The sequence below is a fragment of the Otolemur garnettii genome, unplaced genomic scaffold, assembly GCF_000181295.1.
Source record: "Otolemur garnettii isolate 467f Iridium unplaced genomic scaffold, OtoGar3 scaffold00029, whole genome shotgun sequence".
Lineage (NCBI taxonomy): Eukaryota > Metazoa > Chordata > Mammalia > Primates > Galagidae > Otolemur > Otolemur garnettii.
Window position 1 is genome coordinate 12,979,182 of NW_003852424.1, and position 27,773 is coordinate 13,006,954.

General features: G+C 50.5%; 2 protein-coding genes and 1 non-coding gene across 5 annotated transcripts in view; 1 reads left to right on the forward strand and 2 right to left on the reverse strand.

Annotated features, from left to right (window-relative positions):
• PLPP2 (phospholipid phosphatase 2) lies at nucleotides 1-11,108 on the reverse strand. 3 transcript variants are annotated; one of them, XM_012804573.2, is made up of 6 exons: nucleotides 10,934-11,108; nucleotides 7,439-7,590; nucleotides 6,939-7,216; nucleotides 1,364-1,421; nucleotides 941-1,117; nucleotides 1-458 (listed from the first exon to the last, which is right to left on the reverse strand). In XM_012804573.2, exons 2-6 carry the CDS (start codon nucleotides 7,472-7,474, stop codon nucleotides 312-314), a joined length of 696 nt encoding a protein of 231 aa, XP_012660027.1. In that variant the 5' UTR covers nucleotides 7,475-7,590; nucleotides 10,934-11,108; the 3' UTR covers nucleotides 1-311. The 3 variants fall into 3 exon arrangements, with proteins under 3 accessions (XP_012660027.1, XP_003788718.1, XP_012660026.1); XM_003788670.3 differs by having other exon boundaries at nucleotides 10,893-11,108; XM_012804572.2 differs by lacking the exon at nucleotides 10,934-11,108 and having other exon boundaries at nucleotides 7,439-8,715.
• An 8,597-nt stretch (nucleotides 11,109-19,705) lies between these two features.
• Nucleotides 19,706-27,773, reverse strand: part of MIER2 (MIER family member 2) — a 22,632-nt gene continuing 14,564 nt past the window's right edge. The window contains exons 7-13 of the mRNA XM_012804596.2: nucleotides 25,248-25,399; nucleotides 24,778-24,859; nucleotides 24,595-24,689; nucleotides 22,495-22,619; nucleotides 22,251-22,339; nucleotides 21,078-21,495; nucleotides 19,706-20,775 (exon numbers count right to left, since the gene is read on the reverse strand). Coding sequence (XP_012660050.1) covers nucleotides 20,754-20,775; nucleotides 21,078-21,495; nucleotides 22,251-22,339; nucleotides 22,495-22,619; nucleotides 24,595-24,689; nucleotides 24,778-24,859; nucleotides 25,248-25,399 — 983 coding nt within the window. The 3' untranslated portion in view covers nucleotides 19,706-20,753. The remainder of the gene's footprint in view (nucleotides 20,776-21,077; nucleotides 21,496-22,250; nucleotides 22,340-22,494; nucleotides 22,620-24,594; nucleotides 24,690-24,777; nucleotides 24,860-25,247; nucleotides 25,400-27,773) is intronic.
• On the forward strand, nucleotides 26,826-26,931 carry LOC111724966. The gene has a single exon (XR_002773165.1). It is a non-coding gene; the product is annotated as a U6 spliceosomal RNA (small nuclear RNA).

Below are 27,773 nucleotides of genomic sequence, written 5' to 3' on the forward strand. Positions count from 1 at the left end.
TATCCTTTGTCAAACAAATGTCCTATTTTACTAAAAATCCACATATACATTACATCTTACAAAATAACAACAACATAATCTTTTGGTCCCTCCCCTAACCCCTTAATAGAAAGGGGGTATTCAGGAAGCTCTGAGAACAGACCCCCCAATATTCAGTACTGGCCAGGTACCCCAAACACCTGATCCAACACAAAGGGGGTGGGCAGAGGACCCTGCCCACTGTTGCTATCAGCCTGGGGTACCAGGGCTATCCAGAGCCTTCATCACCTAAACCAGGGTAAGTCTTGGGCCTCAGCCTGGGAGGGCCAACCTCAGGAGGAGAGTGGGTAGCCATAGTGGTTGCGGTCAGCCTCGCCCAGGGTCAGCGTCAGTGACAGGCTGGGCTTCCGTTCCAGCTCTTCCTCCTCTGGGCAGTGCTGCGGGGGCCGGGCTTTGAAGAGGTCTGAGACATAGCGGACCTGGCAGAGGGGAGGCAGGTGAGAGACTGGATGGGGCTGGGCAGGGACTAGGAGCAAGCAGGGTGAGGAAGAACAAGGTCCTGGGAAGTGATGGAGTTGGGGTCTAAGAAAGAGGGTTACCACGGGCTGGGCAGGAGGAAAAGAGTCTAAGATGGAAGAGTGGGATCTTATGGGAGGACAAATGGGGAGAATGGGAGGGAGGGGCCAGGGAAGGGCTGGGGGAGGGGCAGGATAGCACTGGGTAGGGTACACAAAGATTTTCCCCTTCCCATTTCTCACACAATGGAATAAAACATTCTGACTGAGGACTTCGAGGCCTCACTGCAGAAACCAAGACAGAAATCAAGACAGACAATTGTAAAGGGAAGGACTTTGGTAGGGAAGCAAGTGGCCCAGGGAAGTGGAGAGTAGAGGGGACCCAGGTAAGGACTGGGGGAGGGGTCAGCTCTGGACTAGGGACGGGGAGGGGCCCAGGAGCTTACCGTAAGGCCAGCTACCAGCGCCCCCTGCAGGAGGCCAACAAGGACATCACTCCAGTGGTGTTTGTGGTCAGACACTCGGGTGTAGCCCACATAGAGGGCAAAGGCCACCAGGAAGAACTGAACCGTGGGCCGCAGCAGCCTTGCCCACTTCCAACAGAGCCGTGCCTGCACGTAGAGCTGGGACAGGGCAAGGGTGCGTCAGCCTGGGTGCCCGCCTGCCCAGCAACCCTATACCCACTGCACAGATGGAAGCACCAAGGCTAGGAAAACATGGAATGGTTAACCCAGGGCCAATGAACAAACCAATGAGCCTCTCATCACCACTCCCACCCACCCATCTTATAGATGGGAAAACTGAGGCCCAGGAGAGACAGAGACTTAGTCTTGATTCCCAACAGCAAGTCCCCCAAGAAACAGACTCACAGCCAAGAACATCATGCAGTACATCCCAAAGGAGGAGTGTCCTGAGTAGAAAGACAACCTAGGGAAGAAGGCGGTGGCATCTTTAAACCTCTCCCTGGTCCCCACCCCCTCTGGCTGTTTTCCCTAAAGTCTGAGACCCATACAAAGGAGCATTTCATGTAGAAACCACTGGCCTTACATACTATTGAATCCCAGTACACAACGATTTTCCCTTTTCTCCTTTCCAGTTCTCACACAATGGAATAAACATTCTGACTGAGGACTTTGAGGCCTCACTGCAGAAACCAAGACAAAAAGCAAGATAGACAATTGTAAACTAAAAATAAAATCCTAGGCAGGGGTGTCCGTAACCCTAGCACTCTGAGAGGCCAAGGTGAGTGGATCACTTGTGCTCAGGGGTTCAAGACCAGCCTGAGCAAAAGTGAGACCCCATCTCTACTAAAAAAAAAAAAAAAAAAAGAAAGAAAAGAAAAATTAGTGGGGTGGCTGGGCATGGTGGCTTATGTCTATAATCCTAGCACTCTAGTAAGAGGCCGAGGCAGGTGGATTGCTTGAGCTCACGAGTTTAAGACCAGCCCGAGCAAAAGTGAACCACCCCCCACTGTCTCTACCAAAAATAGAAAAACTGAGGCAAGAGGATCTCTTGAGCCCAAGAGTTAGTTGCTATGAGCTACGATGCCAAGGCACTCTACCCAAGGCTACAGCTTGAGACTCTGTCTCAAAAAAAAAAGAAAACTAGCCCGGCATTGGGACCGGCACATGTAATCCCATCTACCTGGGAGGCTGAGGCAAGGGGATCGCTTCAGCCCAGAAGTTTGAGGTTGCTGAGAGCTACAATGATGCCCTGGCCTTCTACCCAGGGTGACAGTGTGAGACTCAAAAAATAAATAAATAAAAACTAAAAATAAATAAATAAATATAAAATCCTAAGCCCTCTGCTAACCGAATGGACCCCTCTCAGCCAAAGGGATCCCCAAACCCTCAAGCCTTAAAAATGAGTTTCCAGCCTTGAAGGGATGAGATAAAGCACAATTATATGTGTATGATTTCCCTTCATAAATATTCATGACTCCTCCTGTAGCTTGTTAAATGTGTATATTTGAACACTCTGCTCAGTATAAAATCCCATTGCCTTTGTCTCTTCTTTCAAGTATACAGGCCTTGGGAAGCTAGGGCCTGCTTCCCAACCTGTTGGAACAGCCACCCAGCATGCTGCTACCCTTTATGAGAAATAAAATTCTCCTTTTTCAAAAGTGTACACCTCGTTAATAATATTTTTCAATCAACATGATTGTGTCTAGCAAGCAGTTAACACCACAGTTTTTTCTTCACTGTTTTTTTTTTTTTTTCAGGTTTATTTCCTATCTGTGGAACTGAGGGAAATTTCACATTTTCTTTTTAAATAAATTCCAGATTGAGCAAAGGACATCGATAAAAGATGGAGGAAACAGCAGACCAAGAAACTCCAAAACCAATGAGAAAACTAACAGAAGGGTCACAATCAATTTTGGACCTAATCAAATGCTTGCAGCAACCAGAGGAACACCTGTTGAAGATAAACCAGTGGAATCTCACAACAAACAACTTTATAGCCTTTTAACTCTTCCTGGTCCTTTTCCCACTGTGCTGAGATATCTAACACTAACCGTAGCCCTTACTCTACAGCCCCAACAGCAGAACAGGCCTCATTTGCAAAGAACTGCAGCAGTTTGTTTTGACTAGTCTGGTGGTTGCTCAAGGGCTGGCCTTTATCTCACCCACCTAGGCATTCTCTCACTGCTGAGGCAGCCAGCCACCTGGGGGCAATTGTATAAAATCTTCCTAGCAAAAGGATCAGTCACTGCTGCCTGGGGCCATGGAAAGCAGAAGAGGCACAGAAGGGACAGACTGGGGAACAAGTTGCTCTGAGGATTAGAATCTAGAAGGCCAGAGCTGGGCCCATGCTCAGGCCCTGAGTGCACACCTCTGGCTGGCCCTCAGGCTCTGCTCACACAAGAAGGGAGAGCTAGGGCAGAGTAATAGACTTGCTCACTTGTTGAAGGGTTGGCCCAACAGAGCCACAGACCCTTTCTGCAAACTCTAGAAGATTTTGAATGGGGGGAGTTTCTAAGTTTAAGGAAATTATCCAATTACTAGCTGACCACCACTAAGCTAAAAGAATGCCACAGCCACACATGATAAAAATTGCAGACTTTACAAAATTCATTCAGAAAAGTCATTAAAGCTGGGCACCTGTGTCTCAATAGTTAGAGGGCTGGCCCGGGGTAGTGGATTCCACCCAGCCAAGCCTGCTAAAACAAACAAACAAAAAAAAAAAGTCATTAAAAAAACAACTATAGGTCAGCCAAGTGGCTCATTCCTGTAATCCTAGCACTCTGAGAGGCCAAGGAGGGTGGATTGCCAGAGCTCAGGATTTTGAGACCAGTCTGAGCAAGAGTGAGATCCTGTCTCCAAAAATAGCTGGGCATTGCGGCCAGCACTTGTAAGTTCCAGCTACTCAGGAGGCTGAGACAAGGGAATCATCTGAGCCCAAGAGTTTGAGGTTACTGTGATTTATGATGCCACCGTACTCTACCAAGGGCAACAAAGTGAGACTCTATCTCAAAAAACAATAATAACAAACAGCAACAGGGAATCCTAGGGAGAGGGGTTCCAGAGTGATACATTATAATATTCAATGTGCCCAGCATTCAACAAAAACAATTGCAAGGCATGTAGGAAAAAAGGGTGTGGCCAACACACAGGGAAGTAATCTATTAATAGAAGTTGCCCTAAAAGAAACCCAGACATTGGACTTACTAGACAAACATTTTTTACTAGCCATTTAAAATATGTTTGAAGCTGGGCGTGATGGTTCACGCCTGTAATTCTAGTATTCTGGGAGGCCGAAGGGGGTGGCTTGCTTGAGCTCAGGAGTTCAAAACCAGCCTGAGCCAGAGCGAGACCCCATCTTTAAAACAAGCTGGGTGCTGTGACAGGCACCTGTAGTCCCAGCTGCTCAGGAGGCTGAGGCAAGAGAATCATTTGAACCCAAGAGTTTCAGGTTGCTGTGAGCTATGATGCCAGAGTACTCTACCAAAGGCGACAAAGTGAAATTCTGTCTCAAATAAATAAATAAATAAAATGTTCAAAGACCTGTAAGAACAATTTGGCGAGGTGTTATGGCTCACATCTTGGTACTTTGGGAGGCCAAAGCAAAAGGATCATTTGAGGCCAGGAGTTTGAGACCAGCCTGGGCAACATAGCAAGACCCTATCTCTTCAAGGGCAGTGCCAGTAGCTCAGTGGATAGGGTGCTAGCCACATACACTGGGATTGGTGGGTTTGAACCCAGCTGGGGTCAGCTAAAACAATGACAACTACCAAAACAACAACAACAAAAATAGCCAGGCATGTGGCAGGCGCCTGTAGTCCCAGCTACTTGGGAGGCTGAGGCAAGAAGAATTGCTTAACCCCAAGAGTCTGAGGTTGCTGTGAGCTGTGATGCCATAGCACTCTACCCAGGGTGACAGCTTAAGACTTTGTCTCAAAATAAATAAATAAATAAATAAATAAAAACAGCCAGGTGCTGGTGGTGGGCACCTATAGTCCCAGCTACTCGGGAGGCTGAGGCAAGAGAATTGTTTGAGCCCAAAGAGTTTGAGGTTGCTGTGAACTATGACGTCCCAGCACTCTACCAAGGGTGACAAAGTGAGACTCTGTCTCTAAATAAATAAATAAATAAAATAAAAATAAAAAATACACATAATACTATATCTAATATAAGAAATCACTTGAGGCAGCCAGGAATATGTTTAAGCAAACAGAAGAGAGGCAATGAACTCAGAGATAAGGCAACTGAGATTACTCAGTATGAAGAACAAAAAGAATGAAGAAAAATGAAGAGCTTCAGATACCTGTGGGACACCATCAGTCACACCAATGTATACCTAATAGATAGTCCAGTAGAGGGGCTCCAAAATAATCATGAAAACATTAATCTACACATCTAAGAAGCTCAATGAACTCCATGTAAGATAAACTCAAAGGGACCACAGGAAGTCACATATGCAATGAAAGTATTAAAACACTATGTCAAAGAGAGAATATTAAAAGCATGAGAGGCAACTCATTATGAAAAAAAAAAAGATTCCATGCAAATAGCAACTAAGAGAGCCAGTAGCCAGGCGTTGTGGCAGGCACCTGTAGTCCCAGGTACTTGGGAGGCTGAGGCAAGGGAATCACTTAAGCCTAAGAGTTTAACGTTGCTGTGAGCTATGACACCATGGTACTCTACCCAGGGTGACAGAGTGAGACCCTGTCTCAAAACAAAAGATAATAAAATAAAATAAAATGGAGCCATAATATCTATACTAATCAATATTAGAAAAAATAGACATTAAGACAAAAATTGTTGGGCAGTGCCTGTGTCTCAGTGGGTAGGGCGCCGGCCCCATATACCAAGGGTAGCAGGTTTGAGCCTGGCCCCAGCCAAACTGCAACAAAAAAACAGCCGAGCTCTGTGGCTGGTGCCTATAGTCCCAGCTACTCAGGAGGCTGAGGCAGGAGAATCCCTTAAGCCCAGGAGTTGGAGATTGCTGTGAGCTGTGATGCCACAGTACTCTATGAAATAGAGTGAGACTCTGTCTGATAAATTGAAACTGTCTCTAAAAAAAAAAAAAAAGACAAAAATTGTTATGAGATAAAACTCATATATATATATATATTATTCCATAATGATAAACAGGCCAATCTGTCAAGAAAACGTACCAGTAACAATTACAAAGAGATACAGACTAAACAACAGAGTCCTAAAATACACAAAGTGAAATTTGACAGAACATTATAGCATGGATGAAGTTTGAAAACATACAACATAGGTTAGTGGATGCCAGAGGTTGGGGGAAGGGGGTGACAGCTAGTGAGAACCAGGTCTCTTCAGGGTGTGATGAAAATATTCCAGAATTTGGGCAGTGCCTGTGGCTCAGTGGGTAGGGCGCCAGCCCCATATACAAGGGTGGCGGGTTTAAACCTGGCCCCAGCCAAACTGCAACAAAAAAAATAGCCAGGCATTGTGGCAGGGCACCTGTAGTCCCAGCTACTTGGGAGGCTGAGGCAAGAAAATCGCCTAAGCCCAGGAGTTGGAGGTTGCTATGAGTTGTAACGCCACAGCAGTCTACCAAGGGTGATAAAGTGAGACTCTGTCTCTAAAGAAAAAAAAAAAAAAGAAAATATTCCAGAATTAGAGCACAACATTATGAATGTACTAAAAATGAATGCACACATAAAAATGGGTAAAATAGTGAATTTTATGTTATGCCAATTTTTTTTAAAGGATATCAATTAGATGAGAAGTTTGGGGAACTATTAATAGAGATGGTAAGAAGATGAAGCAGAAGCCAGCAGGCAGAGACTGCAGGACCCATGGGCACCTCAATGTCTGGCTCCTGGCCAGCCCCTGCCTAACCAGCACCTTGGTACTCTTCACATTCCAGCTCCCGGGGCTTTTCCAGCCTTGCTCGTCCCACGAGACAGGAGGTTTGTGGCTTGGGCTCCCCCAGCATCGTCCATAGTGAAGGCTGCTGACCCACACTTACCTGGCCTCGGTGACATTAGCAGGGCTTCCCCTGCACACCTTCTCCAGCTGCACATAGACTGAGCAGTTAACCCGGCTCCAGTCAGGGTCGCAAACAGCCAGGAAGTTGGGCCGTAGACGGCCAATCATGTACTTGGCCAGGTCCGTCAGAGACTGGCTTACAGCAGCCCCGAACAGGAATGTCCCCAACACCTTGTACACGGCAGCCACGTAGTTGTTGAATTCAGAGCGGGAATAGAGGCGATCTGTATATACCAGGTAGGCTTCACCAGCTGAGACCTGCAAAGGGCAGCCAAAGAGCCTCAAGGCTAGGCTGAGGCAGCTACAGAGACTTCTGGGAATCTTGGCCTCAGACCTCCCTGAGGCTGCTAAGGAATTCCAAAGGGGCCCTGTCCCCATAAGTACCACCCAGGGAAGACCAGTGTCTGCCATCAGGCCCCCACAGACATCCAGGACAGGGTTGTGCCCCTCCCTAGCTCCCACCCCTGCCCCACGCCTTACAAGGACCACGGTAGCTGAGATGGTGACTCCAGCCATGAGCCCGTGGGTGATGGTGTCAGGACGGTAGGGATACCGGATGGAGTCATCTCCACAGTAAAATCCTCGCTTGTATGGGGCGTTCACCAGCGTCAGTATGGCGAAGGGCAGAGAGGCTGGGGTGAAGGAGAGAAGCTCAAGAAGCCAGGCGGCTCTCCCACAGTGAAGCCTTGGGGTTCCACACAACTGCATTGGCCTCCCGGTCTCCCCACCTCCACTCCCACCAGACAGCTAGGAGGAGCTTTTCTCATGGCAAATGGAGACTGCTGCACCATTCACCCTCCCATGGCTCCTCCTTATCCTCAAATAATTACCAACCCCACTACACACACACACACTTCCAGCCTCCTTTCTGCTCCTGAACAAATACAGCAAGCACCCATACCAGGACCTTTGCATAGGCACTTCTCTCTGCCGAAAATATCTTTGACTAACTTCCAGTCTCAGCTTCATCCCCCTCCTGCTTGTCCAACCCTGGCATTACTCTCATAGCAAGAAACACCTGTATTCATATCTCTTGTCCTCATGTGGAATTATGCAATCGCTTGTGTGATACTTGCTTGAATTTTCCCCATTCATCTATGAGCACCAGAAGGGGCTTGTGGAGTTCAGGGCTGAGTCCCTGGAGCCTGCTTTGGGTCTAGCCAGGGGAAGTGTTTATTAATAAGGCAGGACTCAAGAGGCCTGACCTCAGAGAGGTGAGGAACACTGGGAGGAAGGGAGCAGCTGAAGCACCACTCTTCATGCATTTGCCCCTTTGTTTACCTTTGAGCCAAGCCCTGAGCCTACCACATGGTGACCAGGACAGATGCAGCACTGGCCTCAGGGAGTCCAGTCCAACAGTACAGGTGCCAAAAACAGAGTAATGAACCTAGGGTGGCCAAGGAGGCAGAAGCCACCTATAGAGGACTGGGACAGAGAGCAGCTTCCTACTCCATAAGTGGGTGTACAACAGAAGCCCAGGTCAGCTCCCTAGAGACAAACCAAGGTAGGATACTTATGCAGGGCAGGTGACAAATATAAAATGGTGTGACTTCTCTGAGATGTGAACACCTCCAGTGGCGTTCTTGAGTACTTTTGATGATGAGTCTGGAAACATAATCCAGTGAGGAAGGCAAAGAGGTCCACCTCACAGAGGGACACAGAGGCAAGGGAACGAGGAAGAGTAAGAAAGGGGTGCGGAGCAGGAAAGGAGGTTGCTGTCTGGGAGACAGCTGTGGTTTTTGTTTTTGTTATTTTGGAGGGGGATTCTTTTTTTTGAAACAGAGTCTTGGTCACCCGGGGTGGAGTGCCATGGTGTCATAACTCATAGCAACCTCAAACTCTTGGGCTCCAGCAATCTTCTTGTATCAGCCTCCTGAGTAGCTGGGACTAGAGGTGTCTGCTAAAACACTTGGCTAGATTTTACTAGAGACAAGGGTCTTACTCTTGCCCAGACTGGTCTCGAACTCTTGAACTCAAGCAATCCACCCATTTCAGCTTCCAAAATGCTGGTATTACAGGCGTGAGCCATCAGGCCCAGCCTGACAACTGTGGTTAGATGGGGCTATAAGGTAGACTGCAGGGCAGATGCCTGAAGGTTGTGAGGTGGTTCAAACGAGATGGGAAGAGAAAGAAAGGCAATGCTCAGGCCTAGGGGTGGAACTGCATCTCTGGGGTGGGCAGGGAGTTGAGGGGGTAGGCTGGGCTGTAGGACATTATAAGAACCTGGAGAAGTGGCTTGGTGCCTGTGGCTCAAGTGGCTAAGGTGCCAACCACATACACCTAAGGTGGCAGGTTCAAATCCAGCCCAGCCTGGGCCCACCAAAAAACAACAATTACAGCTGCAACCAAAAAATAGCCAAGCGTTGTGGCCGGCACCTGTGGTTCCAGCTACTTGGGAGGCTGAGGCAGGAGACTCGCTTGAGCCCAAGAGTTGGAGGTTGCTGTAAGCTGCGATGCCGTGGCACTCTACCCAGGAGGATAGCTTGAGGCTCTGTCTCAAAAAAAAAAAACCTAGAGGAGGCTCCCAGAGTTGCCCAAGGTCAGGGTTACAAGATGCTGAGAAATGAAGTCCACCCCCTCCCACAGTAGAGTATGGGATAGGCCCACACAGGTATGGCTGTCAGGGACACCTAATCCTAATCCAGCACCTCCCACCAGAGATTCAGACATCCCATTGGAGCATCCCCTCACATTTAGGCATCCTGAGCACCTCCCAGCCCTCACACCACCTTCCTTGTCACCACCAGGGACAGTGTAGGTATTAAAGCTTCTAGAATGGAAGCCAGGTCTGCCTGGGCCACCACCACATAGCATATTACAGCAATACCCAACCTAATCTCAGCTCCACCTCTCGCTGGGTGTAACCTCCAGCAGGTGGCTCAGCTTCTCTGGGCTGCATTTGGGGATCACAGCAGCATTCCCTCAGGCTGTTTAAGGGTGAAAGTTTAATTATAATATTTGCATATTCCTTAATGTGTAGCATACAGTAAGTGCCACATCAATGTTTAAGTAACACAGGTGCTCAGAAAGTGGTACCCAGGGTTAGCAAATGCCCGATGGACCTTCTTGCTGTCACCTGGCCCATCCTAAAAGGGTCTCCTCCGGGATATAAAAGGAGGTCCTGGCCTCTGCTAGCCCAGCAGCAAATCGGGAACCACGCTGGGGGGAGCGACACAGAATTAGGCCTGATCCTGGCCGCTCCTAGAATTCTGGGCCATTGTCCGTGTGGCCACAGAGCAAACACTCGGCCTTTGTTCTGGAGACCCTAGGGGAGGGGCCCGGTGGGGGCCTGGAGTGGCCCCTCCCCCAACCTGGCCCGCAAACCCGCAGGACAGGTTTAGTTCTTGCCTGCCCCGAGGCTCGATGCACCCGCAGCCCGCGGCCTAGCCTTTCTCTACGTCTCTGCGAGGCCCAAGGCGCGGGAGCGCCAGACCTAACTTGCAGCGCAAGGGGTTCGAATCCCACCCACCAGTGGGGATCCCGTTCCTGGCAGCAGAGGTATAGAGGTCCTCCGAGGTGACCCGCGGCCCCGCTCCCCGCCCGGGCTGCCGGGAGCCGGGCCACAGCCCGCGTGAATCACCGCCCAAGCCGGGCGGGGCGAGGTGGGGGGAGACCCTAGCGGCCCCTCCGTGGCCCCTTCCTGCGGCGGCGGCCGCCGAAGGATGCTCACCTTAGCACTTGGACCCTTCAGGACCCCTCCTGAGCCTGGCAAGCGGGGCCAGGTGGCTGGTGGGCGCACGAAAGGGCATGGGAACACAGGGAGAGGTAGATCTGGGAGTGGGAAGGTCTTCCGCAGAGTTCCCCTACCTCCAGGGGGTCCTCCAAGAGTAGGGCGCTGCAGCCTCCCCTCTTGCCCTGCAAACTTTCGCTGCGACTGGGGGCGTGTCAGTCCTGGGAAAGTCCCCAACACACACCCGGGACCCAGGGCTCTTACCGACCACCAAGCACAGCACGTCGAGCAGCACGAAGACCCACCTCCGCTCCATATTGCCCCTGCCCCGGGCCGCGCCCGCGACCCCAGACACCGGTCCCAGAGCGTCCCGTCGCTCCCTGCCCCGCCTGGCCACGGGGTCACGTGGCGGCAGAGCCCAGCCCCGCTGCCAAGGGGAGGGCAAGGGAGAGGGGGTAAGGGAGGGAAGGCCTGGGGAGGAGCGGGGAGCGGCAGGGAGGGAAAAGGAAGAGAAGGTGGAGAAGGGAAGGGAAAGAGGAGAGGGTAAGGGAGTGGACCCGCGGGGCGGGCCGGCGGAAAACGGGTGGACTCTGCCCCCACAGGGAGGAGGAGCTGGGTGGACGGAGCGCACGACGTAGACAGGGGAAGGGAAGAACCCGGAATCCCTGATCCTGACCCAGGGTGAGGAGCAAGGAATCCCTGACCCTGATCCGAGCTGGGCGGGGTCATTGGAGGCTGGGGGGAGGGGGGGGCTGGAATTGGGCTGGCTACGCCCCTCCGGGAAGGGGCGGGGAGGCGTGAAAAAGTAGAGAGGCCGGGCGTGCGTGTGCGAAGGACTGCTGGGCTTCTACAGGACGCATCCTCCAGCCCAGATCCCTCTGAGCCCCGGTTTCCTTCTTGGGTGATGGCGCTTGTGTTCCGCGTCGTAAAACCTCTGAAAACAGGAAGTACCTTAAAAGTGATGGGGCACCATAGCTTAATTGCAGAGGTGCTTCCTTCCTAATACTTGCTATCCCTGACCTTTTTTTTTTTTCTTTTGAGTCTCACTCTGTCACCCCGGGTAGAGTACTATGCCGTCATAGCTCACAGCAACCTCAAACTCTCTTACTTAAGCGATCCTCTTGATCTAGCCTCCCAAGTAGCTGGGACTACAGGCACTCACCACAATCCTCAGCTAGTTTTTCTGGGTTTAGTAGAGACAGGGCATCACTCTTGCTCAGGCTGGCCTCCATCTCCTGAACTCAGGCATGCTACCTGCTTCAGCCTCCCAAAGTGCTAGGATAACAGGCATGAGCCACCGCGCCTGGGTGATCCCTAGTTTTTTAAATCAAGCGCCTCAACACCTGGGGTTTGGGGTTAGGGTGCCTGTGCGGATGCACTATTCTTATTGGCACACTTGTAGTCCCATTTTACAAGACAGCACACAGGTGCCAAAAGGTAAACCCGACCAAGTATTAACAGGGTCTGGCCCCCAACCAGGTCCTGGGGAGCCCTATGCACCTATGCTAACCCTAACCCATCTCATCCACTCAGAGTCCTGACACCCATCTGGGGTCTCTGGGCTGGAACTATCTGGGAGGCCCCACCTCCTCCGGAGTCCTGCCTTAATTCTTCATTCACCTTGACACTGGGTCTGTTACTTGAGGCTATACAGTAGGATGAGGCAGGGCTGAGACTGGAACCCAGGTTGCTGAGCCTCAGGTCCACTGCCCTGTACCTCCTCATTTTCATCATCACCATCAGCTCCCTTCCTAACAATCCTAAAACAGAATGTGTCTTGACCCTTTTTACAGATAGAGGAACCCAGCTGAGACCCAGAGAGGGGCATCCCAGGCAGCTAAGTCTGGAACTCGGAGTCCCCCAAACCTGTGTCCCCGGGATGGTCAGGCACCTGCAGTTGGGGTGGGGATCAAGATGCCCACACAGTGGTGCTAGGTGGAGCAGCGCAGTTTATCTGTGGCCCTTCACAGGGCAGACTGGAGATGAGGGCAGTTTTCTGTGACCAGGGTCCCTTAAGCACAGGGACAGCTTTTCGCAGGCAGGTGGAGATGAGCCCCCATCCAACACACAAAATAACTCAGCACATCCCCAGGACTCTGGTCCTGGATTTTCGCTAACTCTGGATTTTCTGTCTGTGGTGTCCAGACAGTGTAGAGGGCCATCTCTAGCCATCCCCACACCAAACAGCACAACCAGACAGGGTTAAGGCTGTCACAGGGATGGACTTCAAGTTACCCCCACTGCCAGTACACCCTGGGCCAGTCATTCACTCATTTGTCATTCATGCATGCAGGCAAAGTATGTGGAATTAGGGCTGTGAGAACTACACCCCCTCCCTGCTTGGCATAAATGCTGCATGTACACCTGGGTGTTAGCTGCTGTTACTACTCCATGTCCCCACTCCTCAGTGCAGTCTTGAAGGCCCATGCACACTTTCTTCCAAGATGCACAGGGCATAACACTGTATTGGAGTAAGGGAATTCAAGCACCTACTGTGTGCCAAGCAGGAGCTGGTAAGGGAGAGGAGATGGTACGAAGGCTGAGGTTGGGTACTAAGTCTGGAGAGAGAGACCCAGGAGAGGATGGGGAGGTGGTTAGAGGGTGCTCCCCTTCTGTACTTCCTTCTGCTCAGGATTTGGGTCAGGCCTTAAAAACCCTGGGCAGGGGCAAGATTAAAATCTGGTAGAGGCAGCAAGAATTAGGATTAGGGTTAGGATTGGGGTCAAGGCTCCTGTATGTGCTGCTGTGGTGCTGCACTCAAGGAACACTTTTTTTTTGAGAAAGAGTCTCATTTTGTAGCCCTTAGTAGAGTGTCATGGCATCACAGCTCACAGCAACCTCAAACTCCTGGGCTCAATTGATTCTCTTGCCTCAGCCTCCTGAGTAGCTGGGACTATAGGCGCCTGCCACAATGCCCAGCTATTTTTTTGTTGCAGCTGTCATTGTTGTTTAGCAGGCCTGGGCCAGGTTCGAACTCACCAGACTCAGTATACATGGGCACCAAGCCAGTTTTTCTATTTTTAGTAGAGACAGGGTCTGGCTCTTACTCAGGCTGGTCTTGAACCTGTAAGCTCAAACAATCCATCCACCTCAGCCTTCTAGAGTGCTGAGATTACAGGTTAAGGAAGGCATGGCCCCCAGTCCAAGGAACTTTTTTTTTTTTTTAGAGACAGAGTCTTACTTTATCATCCTTGGTAGAGTGCTGTGGCATTACAGCTCACAGCAACCTCCAGCTCTTGGGCTTAGGCAATTCTCTTGCCTCAGCCTCCCAAGTAGCTGGGACTAAAGGCGCCTGCCACAACACCTGGCTACCAAGGAACTTCTTGTCAGAGCTTTCACAGATGGGAACTACTGGCTTTCAGCTGCCTGTTCTTCCCTTACAGGAAGAACCTGAAGCCAGTGTGACTTCCAGGGGAGACAGCCTGGGCCCTGTGGTTTCTCCCTATGTACAGATGGTAAGATGGGAAGAGACCAGCTATATGTGGGCCCCAGGCTGGATCCTCCTAGAGACGGGGCCAACCACTGGGAGCCAGCTGATTAGCTGGCAACAAAACTCAGGGCCACAGCAGGTTGCAGCTCTTGCCACTTGGCCCAGCACTGGCTATGTCACTGTGGTGCTTCTTCTCAACCTGACAGGCTCCAGGTTTGTTTCCAGACAGTGGTAAAGATGGAGAGCCATGTCAAGTGGGCAGGAGGCTAGGCATACAGCCCCTACTCCCACCTCTGCTTTCTGTACTTCTTTTGGGACTAAAGAGATGTGAAGTATCTTGTCCAAAGTCAGAGGGGAGTCAACTTCCAGATTTGTGGCCTGAGGCTCTTGAACATTACCGCCCACCTCCCAAGGGTCTTGGAGGCCCCTTCAGTGGGTCTGTCAGCAATTTTTTGTTTTGTTTTGTTTTATGAGAGTCTCACTATGTTGCCCTCAGTAGAGTGCCGTGGCATCACAACTCACAGCAACCTCCAACTCTTGGGCTTAAGCAATTCCCTTGCCTCAGCCTCTCAAGTAGCCCTTCAGTGGGTCTGAAATGATGGTAGTGGGACGGAAAAACTAAGTGGATAGTTTGAAGACATTTTGGTGTTACTCTCACTTTTTTTTGAAACAGATTCTGTCACCCTGGGTAGAGTGATGAGGTGTCATCATAAGTCATAGAAACCTCAAACTCTCAGGCTCAAGCAATCCTCCTTCCTCAGCCTCCCAAGTATCTGGGACTACAGACACTGGCCCACCTAGATAGTTTTTCTATTTTTAGGAGAGATAAAGAGTCTTGCTGTTGCTCAGGCTGGTCTCAAACTCCTGAGCTCAAGAGATCCTCCTGCCTCTGCCTTCCAGAGTGCTAGGCTTATAAGCTTGAGCTAATGCACCCAGACAACTCTTTAGTTTCTATGTACCTCAGTCTTTTCATCAGCCTGAAGGGGACAGAATGCTATCTACTGCCTAGGGCTATAGTGAAGATTAACCAGTTTGTGAAATGCTTGACCCAGGGCCAAACTCATTAGGAAACATCATTTAAGGGGTAGCTGAAATAGAAAATGGTGGATGTAGGTACCTTGACTTCTTTCTGGGGTCTAAGTTAAAAAAGGCTAAAAACTACTACCTTGAAATTCAAAATCCGGCATCTCCAAATTTAGACTTCCACCCAGATTTTACAATCCCTGGAGCACCTCTTTATTTAGAATTATATAATCAGTCGGGGGCAGGGTGGCCTTCTGGGTCTCAGCACCAAGAGTCTGGTATCCCAGGAACTCCCTCAGCTCTGGGTGAAGTCATTCTTGCTAAGCTCCCTCCCTACCCCATCATGCCCACACCTGAATTGTATGTAAGCTCTGAGATCACTCTTTCCTCCCCAGCCTGAGCTCCCGAACAATAGGGACTGGCACCCAAATTGGTGCTCAACTCATGTTTACTGAATGAATGATGCTAAGGGCTCAAGCCTGAGATCTTCAGGGATATTACAGCTCCATGGAGTTCTCCATCCCTAACAGTTTCATGGGATCACAGCAAAACAAGTATACAAACAAGCAGTGGAAGACAGCAGCATGTCCTTAAAGGGAGAAATAGGGGCTTCTTACACAAATCGAGGGAGGAAGGTGGTGCAGGGCCACCTTATGAAACACTATCACACCACTTCCTGCTTTGCGGTAGTTTCTATCCGTGTCCCCAAATCAGAATGTGGTGAAGCCAAGGAGAGTAACCTTGAAGATCTGAGATTATGTGCAGAGCTGGACAATAATGGACCCAAAGGACCTGACTCAAGAGGAAGAATAACCAGGGTAGTTGTTTAGGGGCTCCTGAGAACCTTCTGAGTGCCTTTGGTGACACCACCACAGTCCTGCCAACACCCTTGACATGTCTGGTCCCAGGGCAGGGACCAGTTCATTTCCTGAGTGCTCCATGAGCAATTTTTACAGATCTTCCCTGTGCAAGCTATACCTTGTAGCTCTGGCATTCTACATAGGACGTCTGGGAGACTGTGTGTTGAGGCCATTTGCTCAGCTACCACCCCCTACTCCCCATGGCCTTCATTCCAGCGGGCAGGGCTGGGTCCGCAGCCCCCAGGTACTGAACTCTGCTTCCAGGGCAGATGGGCTCAGGAGTGCCCTCTGCTGGGCACACAGGCAAACCAGCTTTAACATCCTCTTTAAATAGGCCAAGAGGGTTGCCAGTTGCTGCAAATAAAAACACAGGTTACCCTTGCTGAGTCCTAATGCCTATGCAAAATAAATAAATAAATAGAAAATACAGGGAACCCAATTAAATTTGAATCCTAGAAAAGCAACAAACCATATCACATGGAATGTACTAATGCTTAAAACATGTTTGTCTATAATTCAAATCTAATTGAGTGTCCTGTATTTCATCTACAAACCAGAAAAACAAAGACCACAAGGAAAAGAAGGACAGGCAGAACAGGGGGGTCAGGTTAGTGTGGGCCCAACAGTCACATTCCAGAGCCCTTCCATTTTCCATAAGGCCCCCTGGAGAAGCTGAGACTCTGGGGACACTGGCCTTCAGGACTGCCAGCTGTGGCAACTTCCCCCACTCCCCACATACACAGAAACTGCCTTAGGATGTCCAGTCTCCTGAGGCCTGGTGCTCTCAGGCCCAGGGACTGGAATTGGCTTTGCTTCCTGATACCCAATTGACTCTCCAACAGATTTCCACATTTGGTTAGAATGCAGTTCACAAAAGATCTTCATCCCACTATAAAGAGAAAAGATTAGACTAACACAAACTAAAAAGCACAACTTTTCTTTATAGCCATGAAAGAGCTGAGGACAGTAAGTCTGTTCCAGAAAGGGATAAATTCTTCCAGGATCAGCTAAGACCAGTGTCCAGTGTTGGTCTTAGGGGGCGGGGGTGGCTGGTGTGTCTGACACAGCTGGAGGAGTCCACACACAGAGCCAGTGCTGCTGGCAGGAAGTGCCTGACTCCACTACCCAACAACTAAACCAGAGGTGAACCTATGCTCAAAAGGCAGCAACCCAAGCCAGCCCAGGTCTTGGGCCCAAGGAAACTCGCGTATCAACCCAGATGGCAAGGGCAAGCCCTTCCTGGGGCAAAACAGTATCTACTTCACTCCTTCACTGTCTTTTTATACACAATATCTAGAATACAATCAGAAACACAAGATACCACTGTCAAGAAAAGAATATATAGCAATGGTTTCTCCCAACTCTATCTTATCTTAAATAAAACTAAATTTCCCTAAAGCAAACTGTACCACCTCAAAAACTACTACGCTCCGCAATACCTCCCCAAATGTTCAATTCCTTAAACTCAAGGGGAGGTGCTCCACCATCTGGCCCTACACTACCCTTCTGAGTTGGTGCTTACCCGCACAAATGTGATGTCCTTGTCTCAAGATAGCTGCCATCCCTCCTGGCCCACATACAGTTTGCTCTTGCTGTTTCATTTACCCAGAATGCTAGTTTTATATAAGGCTGTTCTGCTGCTGATAGTGAACAAGTGATCCAAGCTGGGACAACCAGAAAACTCCTTCCACCTGCCCAACTACTGATTCCATTATGGTGATGTCACCTAAGAATGCATCTTACCAACTTTTGATGTTATCTGCTGGGAAAAACACACCTCACAGGAAGTGTGTCTAGAACTCCTAGAGGCCATCTCAGTCACCATAAAGTGAATGAGAAGCAGCAAAATATCACAATGATAATGTTCAACCCCTGAAATCTGTTCCTGAAGCCCCTGACACCTCCACACTGTCCCAAGGGGATAATAACCTCTACCACACATCAAGACAAATACTGGCAGAACAGAAAATGGCAGGAAAATGTGTCTGTTATAAGAAGCTTATGCGAAGCATGGTGAGCAGCAGGCCTGGTCAGAGAGAAGCCTGACAGAACATTTGTCTAAATCAATACTAGATGACTGGTTTAAAAAATAACATACAGGCTGGGCACTGATGGCGTACGCCTGTAACCATAGCACTCTAGGAGGCCAAGGAGGAAGGATTACTTGAGGTCAGGAGTTTGAGACTACTCTAAGCAATACTAACACCCCATCTCTACTAAAAACAGAAAAAATTAGGTGAGTGTCAGTGGGCTCACAGCAACCTCAACTCCTGAGCTCAAGCAATCCTCCTGCCTTAGCCTCCCAAGTAGCTGGGACTACAGGCACCCGCCACAATGCTGGGCTAATTTTTCTATTTTTAGTAGAGAAGGGGCTCCTTGCTCATGCTGGTCTTTAACTCCTGAGCTTAAGTGATCCTCCTGTCTTGGCCTCCCAAGAATGCTAGGTTTACAGGTATGAGCCACTGCAAAAGGCCAAAAAACATACATCTTTATTTATTTGGTTTTTGCAGTTTTTGGCTGGGGCTGGGTTTGAACCTGCCACCTCTGGTATATGGGGCCAGTGCCCTCCTCCTTGAACCACAGGTGCTGCCCCAAAACATACATCTTTAAAAAGCTATGGAAAGTCACAAGATAACCACCACATACCCATTTCAAAGGCCAAATTGCAAAACAATGACACTACCAAATGCTGGTAAGAATGTGGAGCAACAGGAACTCTCATTCCTTGCTGGTGGGAATGCAAAATTACACCACTACTTTGGGAGACAGCTTGGCAGTTTCTCAATAAACATACTCTTACCATATGGTCCAGCAACTGTGTTCCTTGGTGTTTATCCAAATGTGTTGAAAACATATGTCCAAACACAAACTTGTACATGTACTTTACAGTAGCTTTATTCATAACTGCCAAGACTTGGAAACAACTGATGTCCTTCAATAGGTGAGTGGATAAATACACTGATGTATCCAATGGAGTGTTACTCAGTGAGAAAACAGATGAGCTACTAAGCCATGAAAAGACACGCGTATGAAAGAAAGCAATCTCAGAAGACTACATACCATCTGCACACATCAAGGCACATCCTCACCAAACTCTCAAAACCAGCAATACAGAGAAAAATCTTAAAGCGGTTAGGAAAAAATAGTCAAGAGAAAACCTCCTGTTGGGAGCAGTGCAAACTAGAAGACAAGTCCTGAAGGAAAATGTAAACAAGATCTGAGTTCTGGGAGGCCCTCAATCTCCCACACCTAGTGCATGAATACTCCCTGCCCTACTCACCTTCTGCCCCAATGGGGCTGTCACCCTCCAGCTGTAGGACCACCACAGGAAGCCAGGAACCCACAGGTGGCCTCCACACCAGGAGTGAAACTCAGTCTCTTTGCTCACTGTCCCTGAGCCTACCCAGTCCCCATGCTGTATGCCCTCAGCCCCCTCCTGGAGACGTGGGGCCCCTTCCCACCTCTGAATGGGCTCTCTACCAGCCCATTTTCCTTCAGGTTCTGGCTCAAATGTCACTTCCAGGAAGCTGCATGACCACTTCTGCCCAGAAGTGGTCCCTGCCCATACCCCATCATTACAGCTAAGCTTTCTTCATTGGTGTGGACAGTATCCAACCTGCCATGTTGTCTCCCCACCAGATCGCCTGCCTGTTGGTCATGATTCATCCTGGATCCCAAGGCAGGCCCAGGGTCCACTGGAGACGACAGTGAGGACTGACCTGCAACTCCCAGTCCCCCTCCTCATCCAGCACAAGGCACCCCCAGGCTTCAAATCAAGTTTAATAAATAAAACAGCAAGAGGGGTTCAAGGCAGTTATCACTTCACAGTGTGGTCCTTGGTGGGGGTGAGGGATGGTCGAGTCCAATTCTAAAAGGGCTCGAGCAAAACAACACTCTGGATGATGCAGGACTGGGCAAGCTGCCCTGCCCCTGAGGACCTCACTCCAACTTGTAAACAGAAATATAAATAAAACGAAGGAGGGGGGGAAAGAGGAGGACAAGGACCCCAAACCACCTTGCTGGGAAACTTCCAACAGAAAGACCTACAGGGTCTGGCAAATGGGCTAGAGTCCGACCCCTTGGTGTCAGTTCGGAAGGCTCCCTGCCTTGGTGCCAGGAGAAGGGCAGCAGGGGTATAGGTGACCTGTCTCCTCAACCCACACCCAGGGCTGCTAAGGGGCCCCCAGCCCAACTCTGATCTGGGACCAGGGGTGGAGAGAGGGAGGAGGCAGGTGGGGTGTAAAGTGCGGCTTTTCCTGAAGTGGAGACAACAGGGGTAGGGGGTGGGGCCGGGTGGGGGCGGACAGCGAGGTATATGGCTCTGTGCCCCTGGGATTTGGCACTGAGTAGCAGCTGCCCGCCGATCCCCAGGGCTGGGGTAGCCCAGTGGCCCGGCCAGGGTGGGGAGACAGAGCAAGCAGGGCCGAGGGTGCCCCGGGCGGAGGCTGCTGGTGCGGGCAGGGCATCCTGCCGTCTCCCCTTTTGTCTCTGCTGGCTGGACAGGCCCAGGCAGTATCTCTGCCCTACATCCGATGGCCAGGCCCTCTCTGAACCTGCTGCAAAGGGGGTCCCGCCGGATGGCAGTGCCAGGCGCTGATGGGAGGGGACCCACATGGCCTGGGGTCCAGTCTGTGTGGAGAGGGGCAAGGGCCTAAGACCTGGCCACCTCACCCTGGTCCTGACATGTTCTGAAGCAGAGAAGGCGCTGCCCTGGGGCCTGAGGGAGGAAGGGGTCAGGAAGACTGACAGAGGCTGGCCCGGTGGCAGCGCCAAGTCCAGTCCAGGCCACACATGTCCACTCATGGCCAGGAATCAACAGGTCATCACATTACAGCTGTAGGGAAGAGACCGGAAGGACCAGAGAGGTCAGTGTAGCTCCCACTCACACCAGGCCCAGCCTCTCCTCCCCAAAGACAGCCTATGTCTTGCCTGCCATCTGAACAGACCAGGCAGCAGTGCCTAGTGAGCCCAGCCCTTGCCCCCACTGCGCCCTCTGGATTCTGAACCATATATATAAAATTACAAGCAGAGAATAAAACTAAAGAAACTGAGCCTGCTCCATGTGGCCACACTATTCCAGGACAAACTCCCCTGATCCCTCAGCTCAGCCCGCTCCAGGCTGGGGGCAGTACTCACTGTGACAGGGGCTCTGTGTGCAGCCCAGGGGCAGGGCACGGTGAGTGGGCAGCCAGGAAGGGGTTCACATCCCCAATCCCGATGAGTCCAAACTCAGTGACTGATAAGGCCACCTGTGCAGGAGCCACAGCCTCCTCGGGGTCTCCACTCAGATCCACACGGCTGGAGATAAGGGGCAGTTCTTCGGGCAGGGCGAAGTCCACAGCCAGTCTCGGGCTGACATCTGGCTCTGGAGTGGCAGTGGCTGATGGGTATGAGGTTGGGTCAGCCAGGGCTGGGGGCCGCCTGGGCAGGGGCACAGCAGGGGGGTCGTCCAGCTGCTGGAATGGGCAGGGTCCTGGCTCTGAGGACAGGAGGCCATCAGCACCCGCATCAGGCTCACCAAGACCACCGGCCGTGCCATCCACATTCAGTGGCTCTGTGTGGGGGCAGAGCACAGTTGAGGGCCTGGCTGTCCATAGGTGCCAGGCTCCCCACATCCTGCTGAAGGTATAGAGGGTCCCACAGAGGACGCATCTCTCTTAGAATCACACATGCACTCCAAGTTGTGACCCATGCAGGGCTTCTGCCTAACATGTTATGTCTAACAAAGCCTATGGACCTCTCCTCAAGAAAGTGTCCATACACATACACAAAATACAAACAAGCACAAAAGAAGCCCATTATACTAAAACCAGCAGATGCCCAGGTTGGTAGCCCCAGCTTTAGAAGGTCATAAAATCAACTGAACAGGTCACAACTGATATCTTTAAAAGTAGAACAGAATATGACTGACAGTGATTTTTTAAATGCTCAAGGCACTGCAAGGTAAGGGCAAATGGGGGATTCTGTGGCCATTTTGTTCCAACATACAGTACACAGGTGTCTTATGTGCAAATGCAAACTAGGTAGTCATGGACAGCTCTGGGCAAAACAGGAGACCAATTAGGATCTGCAAATAGGTGACCCTTACTAGACTTGACCCCCTAAACAAAAAGACATGTTTTCCTCTACAGGTCACCTTCAAAAACTGAGCATGCAACTAGGCTGGGCAAAGCTCAGAGATGTTCCCATCCTGCCTGATGCCTGGGACTGAACACCCTCACCAGGGCAGGCCAACCCTCCACAGACCGAGCCCTGAAGTGGAGCTCCTGTCCTCACAGCTCCTGGACTATCTGCTGCCCCACACCTTACCTGTGCACAGCCCTGTCAGGGTGTCATGCTCAGGGCGTGAGCGGCCAGGGCCATCAGGGTCGCTGCTTTCCAGGTCCTGATCAGTGTCCCTGTGAGGAGAAGGTCCCATGAGAGACAGGGCAGCAGGGAGGTGAATACCCCACCCGGGTGGCCACCCAGGTTGCCCCACCATGCCCACCCCCGGGCTGCGAGATTAAGGGGGCAGCCACCGCATCGTTACTGCTGAAAGCAGCGCTGCACGCACGTGGTTCCGGACGGGACGTACTTCCTCCGGCCCAGCCGTGTCTGCTGGGCAAAGTAGTCATAGCGCTCCGACTTCTTCCACAAGTAGTAGTACTCCACACATTCACCGACTGACCGCGTGCGCACCTGTTGAATATAGGATGAACGTCATCATGGCCCCAACCAGAGTCCCTTTCTGGTGTGGAAGCCCCCTCTTCCTTTTGCAGCAGCAACACCACAAATGAATTCTCCAGGTTCCCTGTCCAGTGTCTGCCTCCTGCACCCCAGACTGTAGGCTCCCAGGATGGTTTTGCCCACTTGGCTGCTCCCCACAGGCCCAGGCTGGGGTGGGAACAAAGACCTGAGGCTTATGGATGGAGCCCTGCCCAGGGAGCCTGCTCTCCTGCTGAACACATTGCTCTGATGTTTTTTGTGAAAATTTCCTGAGTCTATATAAGACACCATCTAAGGATACACACAGGTTCTGTGAACCCCAGACTCAAAGCTGTATTTATGCGTCACATTAATGCAAAACTAGTGCAGGTTCACTCTCAGTGCGTCTGACATGGAGATACCTCCTGTGCCATCTGGGGTGTGCGGGGCAGCCCAGAGTACTCAGATGAACCTTCACTCAGGGGGCTCCAGCCACAGCAAGCTTGGGCTGACAACACAGCTGGCAAGAACAGAAAAGATCTGGGATAACAAACCTGCTACCAACCAGAAAGAGGGATGCTGACACCAGGCACCGACCCTTGGAGAACCATGCAAAGGCCCGTCTGGCTTAGCCAGCCCTGCCTGGGAGGAAGACTGAGGCCACCTCTCTGGAGGACAAACTTCAAATGTATGTGATGAGCAAGGCTTTTCTGTATGGGCCAGGCTTTGTGGGCCACACACTCCCCTGTCAATATGTGAGTAGGTGTGCCAGCCAACACATCCCGTTACGGATGCAGTCCAGTGAGTTGCTCGGATGTACTTTGCTGAAGTCTAACAAGAAGAGAAACCATTGCTTGGCACAAGTGCTCACCTGAGCAACTCCTGTCCCCTACAACCAGGCCCAGACAGGCAACTCCACACTCTAGCCCTTCTACTGAAGAGTGGAAGAAACCAGGTTCCAGGACCCAAGGCTGTAGCAATGAGAATGCAGCAGTCTGTGCGCTGAGAGAACAAGAAGGCCACCCAGATGTTGGGGGGGAGGCAAGAAGGCTGTGGTCAGAGGCCCAGGAAGGCATTCAGAGAGATGTCTGGGGTTGCTGCAGAGGGGCCATGACACTGCCAAGAGGTTGTCACTCAAGAAGCCAAAGGGCAGAAGGTACTTTTGCAAAACGTGTCTAGGGAAGGCCAGAAGGACCCAGCACGCAGCAATACCTGTCTATCATGAGGGTCCTTGGAAAAGAGAACCAGATCTGAGTTCTTGGTCCCCAGGGCATCAGGTAGAAGTGGGGTCCAGACTGAGGGGTTGGTATTAGGCTCTGCTCTGAGGACATGGAGAAGACAACACAGTGCCCATGCCCTGGGGCAGAGCATGAGACAGCAAAGACTACTAGAATTAACCTTGGGCTCGGCACCTGTAGCTCAGCGGCTAGGGCACCAGCCACATACACCGGAGCTGGTGGGTTTGAATCCAGTCCAGGCCTGCCAAACAACAATGACAATTACAACCAAAAAGTAGCCAGGTGTTGTGGTGGGTGCCTGTAGTCCCAGCTACTTGGGAGGCTGAGGCAAGAGAATTGCTTAAGCCCAAGAGTTTGAGGTTGCTGTGAGCTGTGATGCCATGGCACTGTACCCAGGGGGACATAGTGAGACTGTGTATCAAAAAAAAAACAAACAAAAAATACAACCAGAATTCACCTTTGGCAAATTCTTTCCCCAAACTGCAGCCTGGTTCTTTTGGTAGCTGGTACGGGCCCAGAAGACTCGGCAAAGACCTCAGGCAAGGGACTGATGGGCACATGGTAAGGCACAGAGGTGCAGGGGCTTCAGGCCTGGAATTGGCTGTGTCTTTTGTGAGCCTGCTGCACCCCTCACCTGCCACTAGGAACGCAAGGTAAGGATACCCAGGCCCCTCCCCAGATCAAGGAGGCCCTGGCACAGCCTAGCCAGAGGAGAGCAACAGCACCCTCACCTTGTTGGCCTGGATCAAGTGGAAGTTCTTCCCATGTACACGGAAGCCATGTTCAAAGTTCCTGCACTCTTCTTCACTCCAGGCACACAGCCCGTCTATAAATAGGGAGGTGGTGGGGTCAGGTCAGGTCAGCTGTGCCCAGGACAGGGCAACAGTGGAGAGGGAACCTGGGCTGTGGCTCACCTCTGACTACCTTCACGTTGAACCGCAGCCTTCGCAGGGCCTCTTCCACATTGAAGTTGCACTTTACCAGCTCATACAGCGCCTGGAAGAAAAACAGTGATTCTTCCCTCATCACTCCAGGACCCAACAACAAGGAGCACCTGTACCATCATCCTGGGAGTGAACTAGGGGCATTCACACCACCATCCCAAAGATGATACAGGGCAACAGGGCATTTACATCATCATGCCAGGAGTGAAATCAGGGGTGTCTACACCACATCGCAGGAGTGATACAACACTATCCCCGGAGTGACATCAGGGAGCACATCTGCTCTCCATGATCTGTGTCTTGCTCATGCTGAGCAGGCAGCCCTCTCCCTGCCACCTGGCCTGTCCCTCCCCTCATTCAGCCCTGCCTGGCCCCTTGAGGCAGCAGTAGTGTTTCTCCTGGCTAAGGGCCTGCAGCCCCAGTGTCCAGTGCAGCCCCACCTGCTCGCTGTCTTTCACCGTTTCTCCTTCTGGGAGCTGGGACCCAGCCACCTCATGCCACCTCCGCTTCACTGCTCTGTACAGGAACTCCTCCACTTCCCTCTCAGGAAGGATGCTGGGGTCCCAGAGCAATTGGTCTTCATTCTCATAGACTGCACAAGAAGAGGGCAAGGGTCATGTCCAGTCCTAGGTGTTCACTGTGCACTCAGGATGAGCAGGGCGGGCTATCTCAGCAACTCCAGACGAGCACAGGCGCCACTATACTCCCCCCTCTCCTGCAGCCAGAGCCTACCATCACCCACTCCTCTTGCACCTGGTGCAGCTGAACTCAATTCAATGGAACAAGGTGGGTACCCAAATTCAGGCCTCAAGGCCAGATGTGGGCAGCTGGCAGAAGTATCTGATAAGCAGTCTAGCTAAGGGCAGTCGTTTCCATGGGCACTGGCATCCTAGTCATAGGCTCTCAGGAGCCTGAGTAAAAGTATGTATTGTCAGAGGGAAGATATCCTGCCCACATCCTGCCCACAGGGGCAGAAGATACCCTAAGAGAGGGAGAGAAGAAGTGAACTCTGGATGCAGCACAGGGAAGGGGCAGCCTCCAACTGGGAGAAAAGATACAAAAATTTTAAAGAAAGAAGCAAAACTACTGTTAACAAAAGAAATGATTGTATACATAAAAAAAAATCTACAAAGTATTAAAATTAGTAGTTTAGCAAAGTCATTACGTATAAGATCAACTAAAATAATAAACTGCATTTCTACTAACACAAAGTAGAAAATGAAGTGGGTTTTCTTTTTTTTCTTGGTTTGAGACAAAGTCTTACTTTGCCACCCTGAGTAGAGTGCTGTAGCATCATAGCTCACAGCAACTTCAAATTCTTGGGTTCAGGCAATCCTCTTGCTTTAGCCTCCCAAGTAGCTGGGACTACAGGCATCCACCACACCAACTACCGTGTTTCCCTGAAAATAAGACACTGTCTTACATTTATTTTTTCTCAATAAGACACACTAGGGCTTATTTTCAGGGGATGTCTTCCTCTCTGAGCCAAATGCATGCGCATCTGCTGAGCCACGCCCACCACTAGGTCTCATTATTGGGGTAGGTCTTATTTTTGGGGAAACAGTGTATTTTTTAGAGATAGGGTGTCACTCTTGCTCAGGCTGGTCTCAAACTCCTGAGCTCAGGCAATTCACCCACCTTGGCCTCCCAGAGTGCTGAGATTACAGGCATGAGCCACTGTACCTGGCCTTGCTTTTATTTTCTTGAGACAAAGTCTTGCCCTGTTGCCTAGGCCAGAGTGCCATGGCCTCAGCCTGGATCACAGCAACTTCAAACTCCTGGGCTCAAGTAATCTTCTTGCTTCAGCCTCCCCAATAGCTGGGACTATAGACATGTGCCACCACACCTGGCTAATTTTTCTATTTTCACTAGAAATGGAGTCTCCCTCTTACTCAGGCTGGTCTCAAGATCCTGAGCTCAAGTGATCCTTCTACCTCAGCCTCCTTGAGTGTTAGGACTACAGGTGTGAGCCACTGGATCTGGCCAAAAACGAAATTAAAAAAAAAAAAAAAAAATCCGTGCTTGCTTCGGCAGCACATGTACTAAAATTGGAACGATACAGAAAAGATTAGCATGGCCCCGTGCAAGGATGACACCCAAATTTGTGAAGCAGTCCATATTCTTCTGTCCAAAAAAAAAAATCAAAAAATCCTACCACTCTGGGAGGCCAAGACAGGAGAATTGCTTGAGCTCAAGAGTTTGAGACCGGCTTGGCGCCTGTGGCTCAGGTGGCTAGGGCGCCAGCCACATACACCCAGGGTGGCGGGATCGAATCCAGCCCGGGCTGCCAAACAACAATGATGGCTGCAACCAAAAAATAAAAAATAAAAAGAGTTTGAGACCAACTTGAGCAAAACTGAGACACCCATCTCTACTAAAAATAGAAAAATTAGCTGGACATCACAGTGGGCACCTATAATACCAGCAACTCAGGAGGCTGAGGCAGGAGGATTACTTGAACCCAGGAGTTTAAGGTTGCTGTGAGCTAGTCTGATGCCACAGCACTCTAGCCCACGTGACAGAGTAAGACTCTGTCTCAAGAAAAAAAATCCTTTATAACAGTACCAGTAAATAAGTCTAATGAAATGGACAAGACTGCTACACTGAAAACTATAAAACACTGCTAAAATTAAAGAAATTAAAAAGTTTTATTTACGGGCGGTGCCTGTGGCTCAGTGGGTAAGGCGCCAGCCCCATATACCAAGGGTGGCGGGTTCAAACCCAGCCTTGGCCAAACTGCAACAAAAAAATAGCTGGGCGTTGTAGTGGGCACCTGTAGTCCCAGCTACTCAGGAGGCTGAGGTAAGAGAATCACCTAAGCCCAAGGAGTTGAAAGTTGCTGTTAATAAGTGAGACTCTGTCTCAAAAAAAAAAATCTGTATACATATAAAAAAATGTTTTGTTTACATACTATATAACACTAAAGTTAAGGATCTTTTTTTTTTTTTTTTTTTTTTTGAGTCTCA